Source organism: Larus michahellis, chromosome 6, assembly GCF_964199755.1.
Source record: "Larus michahellis chromosome 6, bLarMic1.1, whole genome shotgun sequence".
NCBI lineage: Eukaryota > Metazoa > Chordata > Aves > Charadriiformes > Laridae > Larus > Larus michahellis.
Window position 1 is genome coordinate 64,989,923 of NC_133901.1, and position 20,775 is coordinate 65,010,697.

The 20,775-nt window shown below is 36.2% G+C and overlaps 1 protein-coding gene across 8 annotated transcripts in view; it reads left to right on the forward strand.

Annotated features, from left to right (window-relative positions):
• The window catches only part of ATRNL1 (attractin like 1), a 527,347-nt gene that overhangs the window by 257,572 nt on the left and 249,000 nt on the right, over positions 1-20,775 (forward strand). For 4 of the 8 annotated variants that reach the window (XM_074591197.1, XM_074591198.1, XM_074591200.1 and 1 more), the window contains exon 25: positions 17,025-17,086. The exons of the other annotated variants lie outside the window; for them this stretch is intronic. In XM_074591197.1, coding sequence (XP_074447298.1) covers positions 17,025-17,086 — 62 coding nt within the window. The remainder of the gene's footprint in view (positions 1-17,024; positions 17,087-20,775) is intronic. 8 annotated transcript variants of the gene reach the window in all.

The following is a 20,775-nucleotide window of genomic DNA, read 5'->3' on the forward strand; positions in this document are numbered from 1 at the left end:
ACTGGCACAGGGGCCTAATAACCCGTACTAATAACCTGTGAGAAGGGAAATAACCGTGCCTAATTACAGATTCACAGAAAGATTGTGGTTGGAAAGGACCTTCTGGAGATTGACTGCTCAAAGCAAGGTTAGCCAAAGCAAGTTGTCTGGGGCTTTGTCCAGTCAGGGTTTGAATATCTCCAAGGGTGGAGAATCAATACCCAACCTATCTGAGCAGCCTGTTCCAGTCTGATCATCCTTGCAGTAAAAAAATTTCATGTGCTTAAATGAGATCTCCGGTATTTCAGTTTGATCTGTATTAGATGCAGGTTTAAAAAGGCAATTGGTATATAAGAAACTTTAACTTACCATTTTTTAAAATTATTATTGAGAATGTATTTGTACTGAAAGAATGTTGCTGTATAGAACATCTCATTTGTGAAAATCCCCTGTAACTTTTGAACAAGGTCACATGGTTTATTTTCGTTGAACTGTTTCCCAGCAGGCTAAGCCAAGATTTCAGTAAACAACATAAATCAGCACTAAGCCCTCTGCAGATGCATAAAATAATTACAGAACAAAGTCACTTGCAGCTAGAAAACAATTAAGCATTAGTTCTCAGAAATAACAAATATACAAAATCTTCTCTATTTTTCTATAAGTATGTTCATGTCCCGGCGAAAACCATGAGACAAAAAGGTGTAGGGTACAGTGGAATGATCTTGGGACTTTCCGTAACCACTGAGGGAGGGGGAAAAACAACCCTTTTTTTTGAGCGTAGTCAATGCATTTAGTTGAAGATACCTTACAAGTATTCTTGTCCCAGAAAGCATACTGAAAATCTTTCCTGGAATACTCTGAGGATACCTGTTGCATATGGCTGCTGGCAAGAAAGTTAGCTTTAAAATCTGTACGTGAGAAAGTTCACCCTGCAGGGACTAAACTTTGTGATTTTAATTTCTTAACTTCATTTTTCAACACCTTCCTGTGCTTGAAGCCAGATAGTCTGGATTGTCTTTTAAAGTATTCATCTCTTTGGGGACAGAATTGTTGGTATTTGTTCTTCTGTGCCCTGCTCAATACCACTCTTACAAAAGCCTACTCAGGCTTATAGAATGCAATAATAGGAGTTTGTCAAATATGATGATTTTGCAGGAAAATTTTGGGGGAAATTTGCTTTTTTTTATTTCTAAAACTTTCCAGGGAAATATTACCGGGTTAAACCAAGTTTTCACTTCAATTTTTTTTAAGCAAAAACTTTTTTCATTTTCTCATTTTAGAAAAGTAGTTTTTCCCTATAAGCGCTGTAGTAACCAAAAGTGTTTTACATTTTTTGGGGGCCAGCTCAGCCAATAACAACCTTGTCAAAACTAGCATCTATGGGAGCAAGCAGCAGCCTCAAGTTTCCTAGGTTTCTGCAGAAAACCTGATACTTCATCCTAACATTTTGTCTAAAATTAATGAGAATAATTGGTGTTTTCATAAGTATTTTTTTCCATTTGCTTCTGTGATGTCTGATAATGTGTGTATATGTGTAGGTGTGTTTCCTTCAGCTGGTATATTTAAGGTCATCTCTCTTGTAGTCTCGTTATGAATCTTGTAGGCACTGAATTTTTAATACCCTTAATTTTCTGTGCAGTGTGTTTAAAATCAGTCTTTGAGTCCAAAACTGTTCATGCACAACAGGCAGAGCTACATTCTGTAGCTTTGATTCTTAGAAACCAAAGTTTTGTTCAAGGATTTCCTAGAGAATTACGATATTGCCCTTTTGAAACCTGTCCCTAGTTAAAAGTAGAAATTATTTTCCTGAAGCGTAGAGGAAGGCTGGAGGATACCCAAACTTTACTTGACTTACTCTTCCAAATAGGTTTCTTACTCGTTGCCTAACTCCCTTGCCATATAGATTGGGTACAGCAAATGAGGTGTTTCAGAATTCCAAAGTATACGTCTGTGTAACACAGACTGAATTCATTATCTTTCTGAATGTTTTTTTGTCATGCGGGATCTTTGCCCTGACTCATATACTTGTTTTGTTCAGAAGATGTTATTCATTATTTTGGGATCAAATTCTGCTCTGTGGACACGCTCTGCTCCTACTCAAATGAAAAGAATCTAGATAGCTGAACCAAGTACCCCCGAAAGCAGACTTTATATATATATTTATATGTCTTCTGAAATTAGTTGGTATGAAGTATTCAACATGAGAAAGGAACAGGCACTATCTATGTCTCAGCAGAGTTCAGGCCAACATTATAATTATGTAGGGCTCTTGAAAAGTATTTTTCTTTGCTCTCTGAAAGCATAAAGTGCTCTGACAGAAAAGGTGTGTTTATTTTCTTTGGATTTGGATTTTGTTAAAGCTGTTTTAACACCCGAATGGTTACTCTTCATTTGCACATGCCTAATTAAACAATTAGAGCTTCTGGAAAATATACCTGGAAATACAGTTTTTAAAAAGTGAGAATAAAAAGTACTCTCAGTGCTGACAACTTTGAATATTTTTTTCTTCTAAAGAACTAAGGCCTTTATGAATTAAAATGGATGTGAGTGAAGTGCCTTGGTGTTTGTCCGTGAGGTACGAACAGCCCATTCTGAACTTTGCAGGTATCCTTCAAGATCACAGTTCTAGGTGATGCGTTTCATACATTACACTGTCATTTCTATATTTCAGTTATAGAGCTTTTGTTACAAACATTGTTGTTTCATGGAAATGACTGTTGCCAGTACCTATCAGCGTAGTTCATTGTGTCATTGCCAAAACGCTAGCATGGCTAGCCCAGTTTCTTGGAAGTCGGTTTCAGTTGAGCAGGTCCTGCTCTTCTCTCTGATTTACATCATTCTGAATCTGGCTGAAACCCAGTTATTCACCCACCTTTCCCCACCTAATTACTGCAAGTTATTAAAAAATATGACATCAAAGCTTGCTGCTTACTAGCACTACACATTTCTCTGTGTCTTTTACGAATGCTTTCCTGCATCTGACAGCGTATCAGTCAATGATATGATATATGATATACCAACAATATATCACCGTGACTCTACGGAATGTATTACGAGGTTGAGTAAAATCTAGAGCTGTCAGTTATCTCTGATTATTTTTTTTTTCAGATTTATTATAGCTTGCAATATAATAGGAGTTTCAAATGAGGGATAAAAATTAAATGAAATAGAGTAAAATTAACATAATAAAATTGGATCACAGTGTGTTCTGTTAATCCTCATCATTTAATTTTCATTTTATTTTGTAAAAGTCTCAGTTGTCACTTTCTGGATTTTGATCACCTCTTCAAGGAAGAACACTAAACTCATTTTCTTCCTTACATGTTATATATTTTCCTTCTCAGTATGCTGAGGGTTTTTTAGGTCAGTTAACCACTTCCACTTTATTTGAAACATTTAATGTTTTCACATTAGTGCCATCTGTTATTTTTTCATCAGCGGATCTTTTAGAATAGCCTTGTCCTTGCGTAGATAAGTGGACATCACCCTTTCATGCAAACCTACGCACTTTTCCTTCAGTGGAATATACATACAATAAAGAAATCTTGGTCAATTCCCCCCCCCCCCCCCTTATCTTTTTAGGTTTGATGTTCTAAATTATATTGGTTAATGTGTGTCCTCTTATCTTCACTCTCATGCACACACATGTAAGCAACTCCTACGCCCTTCTTTGCGTACCTCTGTTTCTCTTGCTATTAGATGTGGATCTTCAGGAACAAACTGAAATAATGGTAAAACTGATGGACGTTTCCTCTGTACAGTTTCATGAGGTTTCTGTGTCTTCATTTGTCATCATTTCACAATGATGATAAAAAAAAGTTTCACTTGGGTACCCAGAGTCTTGAAAAAGCCATTCTGCGGGAGCTACCCTCCAGACTTACCTTTTAGCTAGTTACAGTCTTTCATGAGGGGCAGGAAGAAACATTTCAATTTCTTGTCTTAGCATTCAGCTCTGACATCCTGGTCTTTCTGAAGCCAAAAGGAAGCCAGCAGGTATTTACTATTAATAGTAAAGTAGTCAGCATTCACCTCTGGAGAAAAAAGTGAGATTATTTTATTTAATTCTAGTTTTATTCTATGACAGTGCTGTTTATAGGATGAACAAAATTCAAGTATTTGTTCTCTGAACAGCTACTGGAATACAGATTCCTTCCCCTTTTCAGAAGTTTAATTGAATCAAATATGCTCACAATGACTTCTGCTCTCATTGTACTAGTGCTATTTATATCAAGGAATTAAAGCCTCTGTCTTTCATGGCCTTATCAATAGGTGAGGAGGGGAGTGAGAAGATACATCAATGAATTTCTCTGCTGAATGGGAATGCTTCTTTTTTTGTTGTTCTACACATTAGAGAGAGGAATCACCAAGCACCACGCAAAAGATCAGAAAATTTAATTTCTACAAAGTGGCATTATATACATAAATCTTCTGAAAGACAGATGCCTTTGGGATATCGTAGGCCGTAGACTTCTGTGTAATCCATTACCCATGCTGATACAAACCTTTGATTTGTGGGTTTAAACCTGAGGCTGAGTAACCTCATAAATATGCTAATCCACAGTAATCAAGAAAAGTGCTATTGCAAATACAAAATTTTTATTCCACAGTTCCAACAGCTTTATAGCATGCTCTACATTTATAACAATAAACTTTGGGAAATTACTCTCTTCATGTTTAAGAAAATGCTTTGCCCTTTTCTTGGCATCTCACCAATGAGTTTTACACACATTATTTTGAATGGCGTGATCTTTATGCAAAATTCAGTGCATGTTTTGCCTTTTCTAGCCAAGTATTTGATTTGTAAAATGAACAAAACATTGCATAAATTTTAAAAATTCAGCTTTTGTAGCCCTATAAAAATTTTATTATCATTTTTATTAGGCTAGAGACCAACCAGTGGGTTAACTAGTTGGGCAAAACCAGCACTACTGTATATTTAAGAAGATAAGGACAGCAGATTTTGAAAAAAATCTTGTACATTTTAGTAGGACATTTTCCTTGTCTGTTATATGTATTTCTACACTTAGATATAGGCATGAACTTTAAATGCCATAGCCATCATATTAAGTTCTACAGTCATTCAAATAGTTCAAATAGTTTTGGGTTTTTTTGTCTCCAGGAAAGGTGAAAAATATCTTCCATGCAGGAAAGAAAATTGGACATATTTCATGTTTATAAACTTCATGAAACAGAATATGAGAATTCTGCTTTTCAGTCTTTTGAAGAAATAAACAGTTTTTTTCAGCTGATATTTCCATTCCCAGATACTGCAATACTAATATTTACTTGTCTTGTTTTGAGTAATCCCATTTCTAATCCATGTCTCAAGAAAATTGAGTTACTTTAAAAATTGAGGAAAAAATAATCAGTTGGTTCTGAAATCATTTATTCCTTAGTTCATATGAAATACCTGTCAAAAATTATTATTTTATAGTTTCTGTAATCACTAATTACAATTTTGTATTAGGTGCCTGAAGGACTGAAATCTGAGCATTGGTAGTTTGAGCAATATAGTGTTTTCCAGGGTGTTAGGTTTGTGCTTGCCAGATTAGCTGTATAATGCAGATGTATCTCTTTGTATACGATTTTTTTTTTATTCGTGTAAAATCAGGGTCCATTTTTTTTTTTTTGAACTGACACTCGCACAAACAACTAATTCACTCTTCACAAAATAAGGTTATGTTTTGGTTTTAGGTTTAAATGTGACATTTTACAGAAACAAGACTGCTGTTAGCCTCTTTAAATACAGACAATAGTTCAGTACGTATTCACTTTGAATTCCTTCAGACATTTTAACTTAAATCTGATACTCTTTAAATACAGCTGGTGTGGTACAGAACCACTGTTCAGTTTTCTGTACAGAGTAACATTGCTTCTGAACTCCATTCTACTTACTCCACAGTAAAACTGAAAATTGTCATTAAGGATGAAAAGCCAGAGTCAGTGGCACTATGACTACGCTTATGGGAGCTCCCTTCCCCTGGAAAGCTCTTCTTGTTTTCTAATTTGATCTGATTACTACTGAATTTTATTTTCTGTAATAGTCCACAAGAGTAAATAAATTCCATATTGACAAATAATAAAAGGTCAGTTATGCCAAGTGGTCTGGATAGCTTTGTAAATTAAACTCATTTGAATAGTACGCATTTTAGTAGTTCAGGGTTATTAACTGCCTACAAGTTTAAATAAATATAACATTTTGACACTTGTGTATCCTTCCACAACATCCAATACCCCTTGCTTGTATCAGAAGAGGTGGCTGTACAGACTCAGCAGAGTTAAGATGTCTGCAGCCTTATCCCCAACCTGTTCATTTTCTCCTGTAGGCTGTAGGGAGCAGGTGAGGGGTTTAACAGAATCGTATTTCCAGCCAAGGCACATTGTAATAGATGTGGGAATGACTACCTAAGCGTGCCATTTTATGAGACGTTTTGTGTTCACTGAATTGTTTCCCCTTTCATCTGCATGCACTTTCCACATGTTGCTTCTGCCCAGTCTGTGAGCATTTCCATTTAGAAGATGTAGATGGTTGCCTTCAATGGTATCTTTTGGGGACTGTGCAGTCTAAGGAGCACAGCAGCCTATTCTTGTTGCAGAATTCTGGGTCCACATGTGCAGGACGGTGGTAGGTGCAGAAGGATTCCCTGCGTCAAGGCTCAGTGAAGAGGTAGTTTCAGGTTGGCATGTCAAGTGTAGGCGAAGTGGCTTAGTGCAAGTCAGGCATTACAGATGTATACAGAAACTTCTGTCCAACTTACAGTACGACTTGGTGGCTTTTCTAGCTGTGCATGCAGCGCTCTGTCTGAGGTTCACTAGAGAGCTGGGATCTTGCAGTGCTGACTGCTGTGTTCTAGAACATTGTATTTCTTGAATTTCAGAGAGATTTTTCTTTTAACTCTTCATGTGGGAGAGAGTTCTGAGCCAGCCTCTGCACCATGCAATAACTGCTGTGAAGTGAACCCTTCACCTTAGTGAGATGTTCTCAGATTCATCAGACAACTTTATAAAGTTAAATATATCCTCACACAGTAGCAGTGACTCTGTGATTCTGACTTCATCCTCTAGGAATTTTTTATTTTATCAATCTACATGAATTCTATAAAATATATATTTTCAAATAGCCATCCCATAGTGTAAATAATTACAGACACGTGACTTAAAAATTAGCTATTTAGTGATAGTGGCTAGGCATTTTCCTGGATATAAGAACCCTGGAAGAAATCCAGATTGCTTCATCAACTCTTCTCTTAGCCACAGTTTGACAGAGTAATATCATAGTTGTGTGCCAGCACCAGCAGATTTAAACTTGCACCACTAATTCCATTTTGACATTGATGGAGAGATCGTATGGGTCTTTTGCATTTGAGGAGGTATCTTTTAGAGTCTCTTTTGAGAACAGAAGAGAGAGCACTTTGGTTTTGCTGTGTTAAATGAGAGTCATGTTACTATTTTTTTAATGCACTATTTTTTATTGAACCATTTTTCCTCAAAAACATACAGCACTTTGAGGAGTGAAACGAATCTGGGCAACTGATTTGTGTGGAATCATAAACAACGTATAAAATTGGAGATTTCCTATGTTTATTTTTTGAATAAATATAATTTACAATTTTGACTTATTATTGTATTCTAGAGCCATAGTAGTCTGTCTGTTGTTTGAATAGGATTCTCTATTATGGGCAAGCATTCCTGATGTTTTGCAAGCCCATCGATCAAGCTACACAAGATGAGAATGAAGGTATTACTGTGCAGCACCCAGGTAGTTTCTCACACTCTTCAGATGCAATATCACCAGCCTGTGCTTGAGCTAATTTAGGTTTGACAGGAAAAAAATTTAAATTACATTGCCAGAATGGAGATTGTCTTTGAATAGGAGTGAATCAGGAAGGTACTTGGACGCATGCTTAGAATGCATCTGAGAATGAAACCTCATGAAGTCTGACAAGAAGTACAAAGCCCTAATCAGGATGGAATTTATGAGCCAACGGTGTGCTCTCATTCCACTTCAGGTAATACCCAAGTATGGGGCCTCATTAAGAGAAAATTATCCCCTTCTACTCAGCCCTGGGCAGGCTGCATGTGCAATGAGACTCCAATTTTAGGTGTCCCAGTTCAGAAAAAGTATTGAGAAACTGAGGGGGTCCAGGAGAATTGCCACAAACATTTTTAGAGGCCTGAAGCACACAAGCTGGGTTGAGGCTGTGGAGCTTGGGCTTGTTCAGTCCGCAAAGAGCCTCCAATAGTAGACTGCAATTACTTGTGAGGGAGTTACAGAGATGCTGAAGCTAAATTATTCTCTGTAATAGCAGGTGGTAAAACAAGGGGAAGTAGTCACAAGCTGCACCTTGGAAGATTCAGATGAACATTAAAAACATTAGAAATATTAGATCACTAGAAAAAAAATCATTAAAATTTAAATTCATTTAAATAATTTTAAATTTAGCATTTAAAATTTAAATTTTAAATTAGCATTGAAGCACATTACCCAGAGTGTCTGTGGAATATCCATTCTTGGAGGTTTTCAAAACCTATCTGGAAAAATACACTGTTGACCTGATCTGGTGTTGACAGTAGCCTGGCTTTGAGTGGGAAGCTGAACAGCATGAGCTTGAGATGTTTCTTCCAGGCCACATTTCTATGACTCTATTATGCGAACATACAAGAGCAGGCTCCATAGCAGGTGCAGCTTTCCTAGTGGGAGACTCTTTAACTTATGAAGTCATAATAAGATGTCATAAGAAGTCATAAAAAGAAAGCTGAGGAGAAAGAGAAATTCTAGCAAGTGACAGAAATGGCTTGTCCATTTAACCTAGCCAGGCTTTTAAAAACCAGAGTTTTGGAAGATGTCTAGAAATCTGCTGTTTCACACTCAGTTTGCAGGAGAACTCAATCCTGCAAAGATTTATGTCTAAAATAACTTTCCAGTACAATAGATCTTTGTGTCAATTACTTTTCATCTTTTTTTTCAAACTTTCAAGATGTTGTTTCTCCCTTGTCTGTGCCTTTTAGGTTTTTTTTCATTCACTCATTCACTTTAATACTCAATATTTCGATTTCTTAATAATGTCTGTATTAATCATTATGAAGATACTTTGCATAATGAATTAAACTGTAAGTTAGATAACAGTTCCACTCCCCCAGATTTTGTCCTTCGCTTCTTGGAGGTTATTAACTCATGGTTTCTCTGTGTGGTATGCATGTGTACTCAAACACAAAATTAGATAAAGCTGTGAAATAGCAGTGTATGAATATTGAATTTAATAGGCAAAGTGCAAGGTAAGAAAAAATTCATCTGTAAACACCTTCTTTAAGACTGTCATTCATCTCACTTGAATACAAACCTAGATTGTCTTTCAGCCTCTCGTGACTCTGAATAGTGGAAATAATATCCTGTAATTATTACATTGTTTGAGAAAGGAAGGGGTTGGCATTTGGATAATCTAGTGTATGCCATCATCAGAGGCAGGACTTCAACATGCAGAGATAATCTATGGAAGCTGTTTATCAAATCCTGATGTGAAGGCTGTGATTCCAAGTTTGATTTTTCTTTAAGTTATCTTTCATTTTCTATTTATGTTATCAGCATTGAAGTCTTGCTATCACTAATTCTCATCATCTGTGAGGACTGTTTGTTGACATTAGACTAAATTCTTTACTGGCATCAACACAGTAGAAAGCAGTAGGATTCTGCCAGCAGGCACTTAGCTCCATATTGCTTCTACGATTATTTCATCCCAGCAAGAAGAAATTTTTTTTCCTACTTTAGCATTATGTTATATTGCAGAAATACCCAATCAGTACTTAGAAACTATGAGAGAAATTTGTCTCACCTAGCGTTGGTTATATTCAAAGTTTGACATTAGAACTGTAGTCTAAACTGATCACGTACTCCCTGTGGTGTTCGCAGAGAGAAAAGGCAGCTCCATAGGGTAATTCATTCCACGTTATGGGTCTCATATCTATTTTAGTCACTCACCTATGAAGTGCCTTCCTATCTCTGCTGATTATTATAAACTAGCTGACTAATTTTGACTAGATTCACACATTTGACTAGATTTTGCCATGTTTCACATGGCAAAATTCGGATAAATTTTCTTTAATTTTTTTTTTTTCAGGTGGCATCTTTAGCCTCTGTGTGAAAGCATTTAGTGTTTCTCTAACTTAAAAGTAATTTGGATTCATTGTTGGTAAATTTGTCCTTTTCTTACCATGTTCTCTTGGAATTTTTGTTTTACAAAGGAAAAGAAAATACATTTTGTGCATTCCCTGTTAAATATTTCTATTGGGAAAAGCACAGTTTCCTACCATCCACCTTTCACTGGTGCAGATCACTCTTCATTTTCAAAGTCCAATGCAAAAGAACAGTCATGACCATTTTTTGCCTTCCAAAAAAACCCCACATAATTGTGGTTGTATTTAAGCAAAAAATGAGAGCAACTGATCTTTTGTTATGTAATTACGAATTTGCTGAGGTGTTTTTTCCACCCAATTACCAAATAGAACATAATATTGTCTTTAAAATAGTCTATACTTGAATCTCTGCAGTCGTGCTTCTGCACAGTATATATCTAAACTTCACTTCATACAACAAATAGTAAATATGAAAATTTATTATGTATCTAAATTTTCCAACATCCTGTTTCCAAATTATCACAGTATTTGATCTTTTTCATTTTCCTGATAAAAATGCTGTACACACAAATGTGCCCATCTATGTGAATATTTTTCTTCACTGTCTTTTATATTTGTAGTCTAGAGTTGCCTCAGTCAAAAAGTGTTCCTCAAGAGTAAACAACAAAAATGAGTTAGACAACAAAATGAGTTAGTCTTCATGTCCAGTTAATATCCATGTCTTCTGCTTCAGAACATACATAGCACCAGTGTGGGAGTGTGTAATAGTTTTATTAAAGAAGAAATTAAATTATACTTTTATGATACTGAAGGAAGTAATAATTCTGTAGGGTTTAAGTACACATAATCAATACAGTCCAGGCAGTTTAGTTTGGGTTATGTCTGACTTTATTGTATTATGTTTCCAGGTCTAATAATTAGACCATCTACCAAAGTTCTACCATGAATTTATTTTAGTTTCTCCTATTTGCTTGTTCTTAATTTATTAACAGTGGAAGATGAAAGAATTTTATTCAGGGCAGTATTTGTTCATTGTCTGAGAGCCTGAGCAGATAGAAGTTTACATTAGTGGATAACGTCATGAAATGGAGCATAGATTAAAATTGCTTGTTGTCTACATTATTTGGATATATAAACCATTTCATGGACTAGGTTCATGTTTACTGCAAATGTGGAAGTTTGATTTGATACACTCACGTTGTGCCTAATTTTCTGTTTCTTTTTCCTTTTGCTAGATGGGCTTTGTTAGAATTGCAGAGACAGCTTCTCGTCCCCTACATTTTTCAAAGTAAAACACAATATTCTGAGGACAGGCTTACTATTTCCATATGAAAGATGTCCCTAAGTTAGACTTTCAAGATTGTCTCGTTTTTGTGGTGGAACAGATCTTGACCTATTGTTCTCTAGGATGTATTATTGCTGCATGTGATAGTAAAGGTGAACATGAAATGAAGTATCTAGAGCAGGGGAAAAAAAATCTGTTCCTGCAGACCTTAAATTTTGAAGGTTGGAAAAATCCCTGTGTTCAAAAGTTATTCATATTTTAACAGACTTATTCCATCCATCATTATTCAGTTTGAAGTGTATTTCCTACATCATGCATGAAACCAAAACATCAAAAATTAAGAAATACCATACACTGAAATGTTGGTTGCCGTGCATCCTTGTATGCAGTGCTCTCTGGCATATTCTGCTGAATATTGGACTTTTGAATCCTCAATTGTTACAGAAGATTTATCAGAAATCATAGTGCCTTATCTTCCAATTAGTCACGTGATGTAAACATCTTAAGTGCTTTTTTAGGGTTTATGACTTTTGGTTGTTTTGGGTTGAGTTTTTTTTGGTTTTGGTTGTTTGGGTTTTTTTAAACATACATTTTTCAAAGACATGAACATGAGAAAAAAGATAGACACATCAGTAATGCTTGTTGGAGCAATCGTTTTGGTTGGAAGAAACTTTTAAGATCATCAAGTCCAACTGTTAACCTAGCACTGCCAAGTCCACCACTAAACCATGTCTCTAAGCACCACATCTACACGTCTATTAAATACCTCCAGGGATGTTGACTCAGCCACTTCCCTGGGCAGCCTGTTCCAATGCTCGATAACCCTTTTGGTGAAGAAATTTTTTCTAATATCCAATTTAAACTGGTGCAACTTGAGGCCATTTCCTTTTGTCCTATCAATTGTTACTTGGGAGAAGAGACCGACCCCCACCTCTCTACAACGTCCTTTCAGGTAGTTGCAGAGAGCGATGAGGTCTCCCCTCAGCCTCCTTTTCTCCAGACTAAACAACTCCAGTTCCCTCAGCCGCTCCTCATAAGACTTGTGCTCTAGACCTTTCTCCTGCTTTGTTGCCCTTCTCTGGACACGCTCCAGCACCTCAATGTCTTTCTTGTAGTGAGGGGCCCAAAACCGAACACTGTACTCAAGGTGCAGTCTCAACAGCGCGAGTACAGGGGAATGATCACTTCCTAGTCCTGCTGATCACTTCCCTAGTCCTGCTGGCCACAAAATTTCCAATACAAGCCAGGATGCTATTGCATCAGCTCACAAATCGCCACAGCTCAGTTATCACCCATCAGCTTTTCTTCATATGCCTTTATATTTTTTAAGACTGTAAGCTGGAACATAAATATAACGTATTTTGCTTTGGAATCTTATGACTGTGAATTTCAGAATGCATCTACATTTTTTCTCTGTATTGGTATTACTTTGATCTAATAGAATACAAATGTAGTGCAATTGTATCTGATTGTATATGAAAATTAATTTTTTAATATTTTAGTTCATCCAGATAAAAATTCAGGCAGAAATATTGGCAGAAAAAGTACCTCTGATAACGCTATTCCTGAAGTTAAAATGGCAAGATGAGTTTTGTAGATAGAAGTTTGTAGCATTTATTAAGGCAGCTGGATACCTGGAAAAGTTAGACAAACTTCCAGACACACAAGTCCTTCTTCACGTCTGATACAGAAGCATCAGACTTCAGAGCTAAATCCAAGTTGAAAGCAATTGCTCACAGTTTAATTATAGAGCATTTTTCATAAAACAGTCACTGCAGTTCTTACCTCTAGCTCCTGATCCTCGCAACTCCTTCACAAGATGAATCTTGAGACTAGGATACAAAAAGCTTTGGCTTTAGTAGAAGTATCTAATTATTTTCTAATTAATTTATTTTTCTTTACTGTCAATAGCAGAGTATTTAAGAAAAATAAACATCCGCTTTGTAGGTTTTTTACAAAACCTGTCATTATTCATTTTGCAAAGCAACTATTTGCCTGCAACAGTATTGGATCATAAAGGCACTGAAAGCTTTTAATGCTAGCCAAACGGGGAAAAGAACTTCAACTGTTGTAGTTCATGAGAAGTTCTCAAGTGGTTTCTGTGAAGGTGAGAAAACTGTTTGATAAGATTTATGACAGATAGCTGTCCGTAAGCTTGCCTTTGAGGAGAAGCATAGGTCATGCACAGTTACTGAAATGTGGCTGCATCTGTAGCCATATCTGTAGCTGACATATTGGTGTCAGTCCTCAATTCTTTATTAGAAGTCTAATGTTGGTGAATGAAAGAATTAGGATCTGGACCTGAAACTGCATTTCGAGTAATGTTTTGTCGTACTATATACGTATAAGTAATCCTACTTGCATTTTTTACTGTTAAGCTGTGTAAAGCAGAAGTGTTATTGTTCCTCTTTCTTCAAGGGAAATACTTTTATGCTGGAAATTCTGTGTTCACTCGTATACTTTGCCATAGAAAATTATTTGACACAAGGCTCTTGGTGATTCCATTCCATAGGAGATGATGGAGATAATACTTATCTTGACCTTCATTTGTAAGAGAAGATGGAGATAATATTTCTGGGATCCATAGGCTTATTAGACGTTTTGGTGAAAATGAGGGCTACTTAGGCATGATACCAATTAACAAAAGAGTTATTCATCTCCAGTATCTTAATGTCCAAAGGGAAAACCTGGGGTTGAAAGAATTTTCCTTGTCTTGTCCCTTGTCTATTTCGGCACAAGAAAAAAAGATGATAACATTCATATCTGGATGAAAATCCCATGGAAACAACTCTTTTTCATTGTATTATGGTTCTTTGTGTCAGGCTTAGATTCATACATTTACTTGCTCCTTCGTGATCTACTTATAATTAAAATATGTATTCTTTTTGTTAATATTCTGTGTTGAAATTAGCCTAAGATGCGTAGTACTGTTTCTTCAGAAAATACTGTAGTTCATCTTTTAAACATGAACTCTAATGTTAGATAATGTTTGATTAAAATCTGAAATTACTTCTGGGCTGGAACTTTATATTTTACTGTTTTTTTGCTCTAAAGTATGAGTACGTTCGAGAATATCCCATACAACCAAACAAGTAAGTTTTACAGACAGAAGTTCTTCCATAGGTTTGCAAACATGAACTCCAGCAAAAAAACCCATCACAATTGTCTTAAGTAGATGATTTGATTAATAGAAAGTGGAAAATGTAAAATCAGTCCTTTTGTGTCTGTTTTTGTGCAAAAGCTGTCCATCCCATCTTGAGCTTAGGGATTTGCAAATCATATTTAATCATTAATAAAATCATTAAATTGTTGTAAATCTGCCTATTTCATAGCTCCTGTGTGTTGAAAAAGAGAAATAAAGGTACTACAGTTTCTTAGAAAATTTTCTATAAAACTTTCCTGATATGATTGTGATCAGATTGTGAGTTTTGATTGCAGAGCTTTCCCTTGACTGTAGTTGTTTCTAGACTAACAGATGCTGTTTGTTAACGAATGCTGACACCTTGAATGAAAATAATTGAAGTAATGCAAAATATAAATGATCCTTCAACAAATAGCTTTTTAACAGGTCACACAAGGTGAACTCTGCTGAAACTGTCATGTTTTTTTCTCTTTGTGTTAGTTCATCTCCTGAAGTATGGTACTTGTAAAAAAACATTCTGGAAAAGCCAGCAGTTAATTTGAATGCTAAACATTATTTGAAGGGAATCCAGCCTGCATTCAAAATAAAGATTGACCATAGAAAGCTTTTTTTTTTTTTCCCCCCATACAAGGTATTCTTAAACAATTGCTTGTGCTTGAGATGCACTTTATGTTTGCTAAAGAGATCTTCAGATCTTTTCTCAGATTTTATCTTTTCGATGTAAAATAAAGGTTACACTGGCATTAACAGATACTTGGACAGTTTTGGCCACTCTGTAATTTCTCTTCAACTTTTTCATATTTTTACTCCCTAATCTCTCTTCATTTTGGTACATTATGCCTCATGACAGTAGTCTAAGTTAAAGTTTCTGAGAATTTAAAATTTCTGCTTGTGTTGGACGAATGTGAAAACATTTGTACATTAAACTTGAGTAGTGAGCAAAGAGTTCTTTCTCTCTCCTGCCTCCCTCCCAGGTGGTCTTCAGCTTCTTGTTTTTCCACACGCTCCTGGGCCAGAATGTAGGTTTTGCCCTGATCCAAACTCGGCAGTCTACTTAAGCTAGGCACATTGAAATTCCCTCTCTGACGAGGAGACAGATAGTAGCACTCAAGGAGTGCAATACACTAAATTATATTTCGATTCATTTATCAAGTATCTTCCCTGATATTTTGGGCTGAGAAAATTTGAAATACCTACTTCCTGTATCCAATTCCAGGGCTCCTAGAATTGTTTGCATTGCTTGCAGTTGTGCATTATTAGCAAAGAGAAAGCAGAAATTACGTTGCAGAGATGCGTTTGCATGATGGTGCCCCCTATGCTGATTCCTGGAATGATACAGTTCACATGCTCTTCCTTCCTTAGACTTTTAGTAATCTGAACTATGTTTAGCTGTGTTTGGCTGGCACAAGGCACAGTAGCACCATTATAAAACTGAAGTTTGCATTACATTTTTGCCATAAAAAAGAAAATATATCAATTCCTGAGTATCATGAGTTATCATTTCAAAAGTTCATAAATCAACTGTTAAAGGGAATAAGAGTAATTCCGTGTAATTACTAGTCAACATCAGATCTTAAATGCACAAAGATCTCCAAAAAAACCCAGTTATTTGAAAAGGCTGGGAATGTAGTTAGATAAATACTTTGTGCAATTCAAAGTAGAAGATTCTGTGTATCTTGAGCTGATAATTACACGCTATGAAAAACTGAACAAGACAGGGACTTAAGGATATTTGTAGATATAACTTAAATATTAAGTACCACTCTTAACATTAGCAAAAAGTAATTATAATAATAATTATAGGCTCTATTGCATGCAAGTGTGAATGTGCGTCTGTGTGTATATGCTGTCTTAGAGATAATTATTAAATCTTTGTGAAAAATTACAGTAAGGAGTTGAACTAATGCATGTTCTGGTGAGGCTGTAAAAATGTAGCCTAAAAGAATATTTTTTATTTTGTCTTTAAAGTAATTTGCTTTCAAACAGTTTGTTCTGTTGTGCACCAGATTTATCTTTTTTTTTTAATTAACATATGCGGTAATTTTAATATTATACAATTAAAATATTTTAAATGTATAAATTTTAAGCAAAAGAGGGGTTTTGTCATTTCTAAATGCTTGTTTCAGTGTTGTTATTAAAATGGAAAATGGTAATAGGTTAAAAGAGTTGACTATAAGGAAGACAATTTATATCAATATGATTTCTTAATATTTTGCATGTTGTTTTCATTGTTTATATTGAGCAAATTTTACGTGGGCATTTCTATTAACTTTACTTCAATAGAAAGACTATATTCCATTGTTTGTATTTTGACACAGGCAAAGGCAGGGGAGTTAGTTGCTCATCTCACTTTATGGTAAATGCAGGTGTGTGCACACTAGACTGAAATTACACTTGAAACTAATCATCCGTGGAGCCATAAAGCCCTAGCCCAAAAGGAGCTGTTGACTCTGAAAGTGTTGTAATTTACTTCTATTTTATTTGCAGATTGCCTTCTCACAGCACAATACTATCATGGATCTGGTGCAGTTCTTTGTCACCTTCTTCAGGTAAATTGCTTTTTCTGTCTTCTGACTGAAATCATGCTGATTCTTTTCTATCAGACCAATATCTTAACTAGATTCTTAATCTTAAGAAATGCCTGCAAGGAAGCCTTTAAACTGTGTTCTCTAATTTGCACCAGTGGAGGATCCAGGCCATTGCCCTGTAACTCCAGGCAGCTGCTGGCATCTTTCATATATTTCACATTTAGTGGTACAGTTTTCACACTAACTTCATGAAGATTAGCTAGATACATACAGTATATTACAGTGATTAAGAGAAAACAGCTAGACTGGCTTAAACCAGTAATTTATGTGTGTGATTGTTTTGTAAACTCTTTTAAAGAATTATTAAAAATGATAGTTCTGTTCAATAGCTTATTTTTAGTAAAGGACCCCAAGTCACTACTTACACCTTCGTGTCTTAGAGATTAATTGTGAAAGGCAGTAGGTAATGCATGAGGTTTGGTTACGGCAGCGCTGCAGGAATTCTAAGATCTGAACTAAACTCCCCTGAGTTCTTAAAAGTTCAGCTGTCTGATAAAATGTCAAAAACTTGAATATACGTGGATTAGTTACGGTGCTTTGAAATCTTGCTGTGAAGATATTCCCCAATAACCATGAAGCGTATGCAAAATGCGAGCGGCGACAGACAGCTGTGTTCATCAGACTCTGTATTTCTAGAGCTACCATGCATTTATTTCACAAGTTCACAGTACAGCTTTTCTGTTTGTTTTAATTACTGTGCTCTGAGGAACTGTACCTGAAGAATCAGACCCTTCAGTGCTGCCAACAGACCAACCTCAGTTCATTGCTGTCACCTAAAAGGGGGCAGAAATGAGCAGACCCTGAAGTCTTCTGTACTCAAGGTATTGGCTAATGGAGAGCGGCTTAGTAGTAGGTGGAAAGAATCCCATTTCTTCTCTTTCATCACAAACAAAGCAATAAATGCTGGTTGCCTAAAGGTCAGTCCAGTAGCAGTTTGGGTTTTTGGTGTTCAGGAAGTTTTTTCTGGGAAGCCAGCAAGATCCAGAAAATGATGATGCTCATGACAAACCTTAAGACGACAAATTCCTCTAGAAGAAAGCAGAGTCTGTCTAAGTATGGTAGAACAGAGGGACCCTGTCACAAATAGCAGAGGGAGACTAAAAGCAATTTGTTTCTGCTCTGTACCCTAATGCTGGCTTAGAAAAAGTGAACTATAGGCTCTTTGATGGTGAAGCCATCTGTATAGATATATTCCATTAGCTCTCCTGGTCTGATGGACTGTCTGATATGGTTTGTTCTAGGTAAATGCAAACTTACCATGATTCTGATGAAAGATCCCCCTTAGAGAGAGAAAGGTTGTAGGAAAGCTGGCAGCTATCCTACCCCTGCCTTTGACTCAGCCCCAGCCTAATTGTAGAGCTCAGGCTATCAGCTGTTGCTCAGATCAAGAGGGGCTTGCAGGTGTCTGCAGCACCATGTTAGTAATCAACCTTAGGAACCTCGTTGCTGAAAAGCATAAAGGAATCAGGAAATGCTGTGAGTAATGCATTGCAGTAATCCAGGCAAGGTACAACAATTAATGACAGGACATCCTCCAAAGGCACATGCAATTCAAGCTAAGGTTGATGGTTATGATGAGAAATAGAGTGCGTATCAAAATACATTTTCAAATCTTGATGTAAGATTGTGTGGTTCTGTTCTACAACGGAATTGGTATCGAGGTGCCTGTAGACATAGGCAGAACGTCTTGGAGTTGGAGCTCCCGTATTGTGTTTCTAAGACAAAAATAGAAAGAGTAGCACACAGTAGATTCACACTTTGCAAAGCAGAACCTGAGAGGAAAAGGGAAGGGAAAGGAGAGGAGATGCTTGAAGGAATGAAACAACTTCATGAAAAAAAGTTACTTGGTTGCATTGTGTTCCCAAGTTGATTAACTCTGCTAGCAAGATTAACCCAGGCCTATTGCTTGTCCGATGGGCTCTTTCCAAGACGTGAAACAGTACCTTCTGTGTGGTTTTTTGTTCCAGTGTGATGCCCAGAGGCATGGGGTTTTCATAGGTGTTAGAAGTCCATTTATTTCCTTATCACAGAACCAAACTGAGAATACATAATGTCCCAGCAATACTCACGACTCCTAGCTGCTGCAAGTGTAGTAGCATCCTCCCTGGCATCAGGGCTAGCAAACGGTCACTCCTTGTAAATGATCCAAAGAAGAAACCCTAAGGTTGTTTGTCACTGGACTAGTAGTTGCAATGTGTTGTAAATAAATGTAGGAAAAATACTTAGTGTGTCCTTTAAAGAAAACCAGACTGAGAAATTTAGAATGAAAAGTTTCCAATCTAGGCACTGTTAAAACTTTCAGTAGTTATTAAATTGGGTGTTGTTTCTACAGGATCACTAGTTTAAACAATCTGCAGAATATTTCTAATAGGAAAATGTAGTAATAATGAATTATTATTTTTTTTCACACTTGTGGACAGAGTTAGTCGTACTCAAAGACAGCATCAGGACATCCTCTCCAAAGTGCTTGATAGTCTTCAAGCCTTTATCTGAAAATTTGGTTTCAGCAGATTGTAGCCTAGCAAAATTATTTTAATAAAGGTTGGTTTGTTTGGGTTTTGTTCTGTGGTGTTGGTTTGTTTTTTACTGGATGGGAGTGCAGTATATTAAACAGTGGCAAATTATGTTGGGAACAGTAGTAACACAGGTCATATTTGCTAGGTTTATTGACAGAGAAAATAATTGTGTTTAAAGACAATTTGAATGTGCTTGATAACAAACCGTTTCAACCTGCTTTGATAAAAGTGCATTGGCATTTCTCCCATCTAGTATTATATTTTTTGTATTTCTGAGCACATGGAATAACCCTGTTCAGACTGGCTGCTTAGCCAAACCAGCAAATAGCTTTATTTGACAATAACAGCTACTACTTGAATCAGAAACATCAAACAAGCATTTTTTAGAGTTTTCCTGATGTATCAAGATCAACTAGTTTAAAAATACTATTCTGTAAGCAATTTGTTTAAAACTATACATAATAAAGCGTAAAAGCTATGATTAGATCTGCAATTAGTGCTTGATCTACCAAGACACTGTTATTGTATGTTCTAGAACAGAAAAATTGTAGAAATAAAAGTTGTTTTGAAAAAATAAGCAGAATATTACAGAAACTGTAGTGCTCCAGACCATGATATTCATAGTATCAAACCAACAAACCTATTTAACTCATTCTTTTTATACTGGAAGGTTTCATTTTATCTACTGATTCAGTGACCTTTTCTCTAAGAGTAGAAATGCAATCAGATATGTAAGAGTAGTAACAGGTTCCTAACAGTCTTACAGAAACTGTGGCATCTGTGCTGCTTTAGCCAATGCCTTGAAGACTTTCAGCCGTCACACAAATTGAGAAGTGTGTGACTTTTTTTCCACCTGCTTTGAAGCAGTACAGATCTCATTAGAAAATTTCACAGGCAGCAAATGTGAATGATCTTTCTTCTTATACAGAAGAAATGCAGTTCCCACAGTTAAAGAAAGTCTATTCCTGTATTATCCTAGCCAGTAAAACACTGAATTAGCTCAAGCCTGGCCTTCTTTTCTAAACTGTAAGTGATAAAGAAGTTTTCAGTACTTTGAAGTCATATACGAATATATTGTTTTGGCTGAGTAGGTGGCCAGGACATTTTAGGCATTTCGTTAATGGTACATGAAGT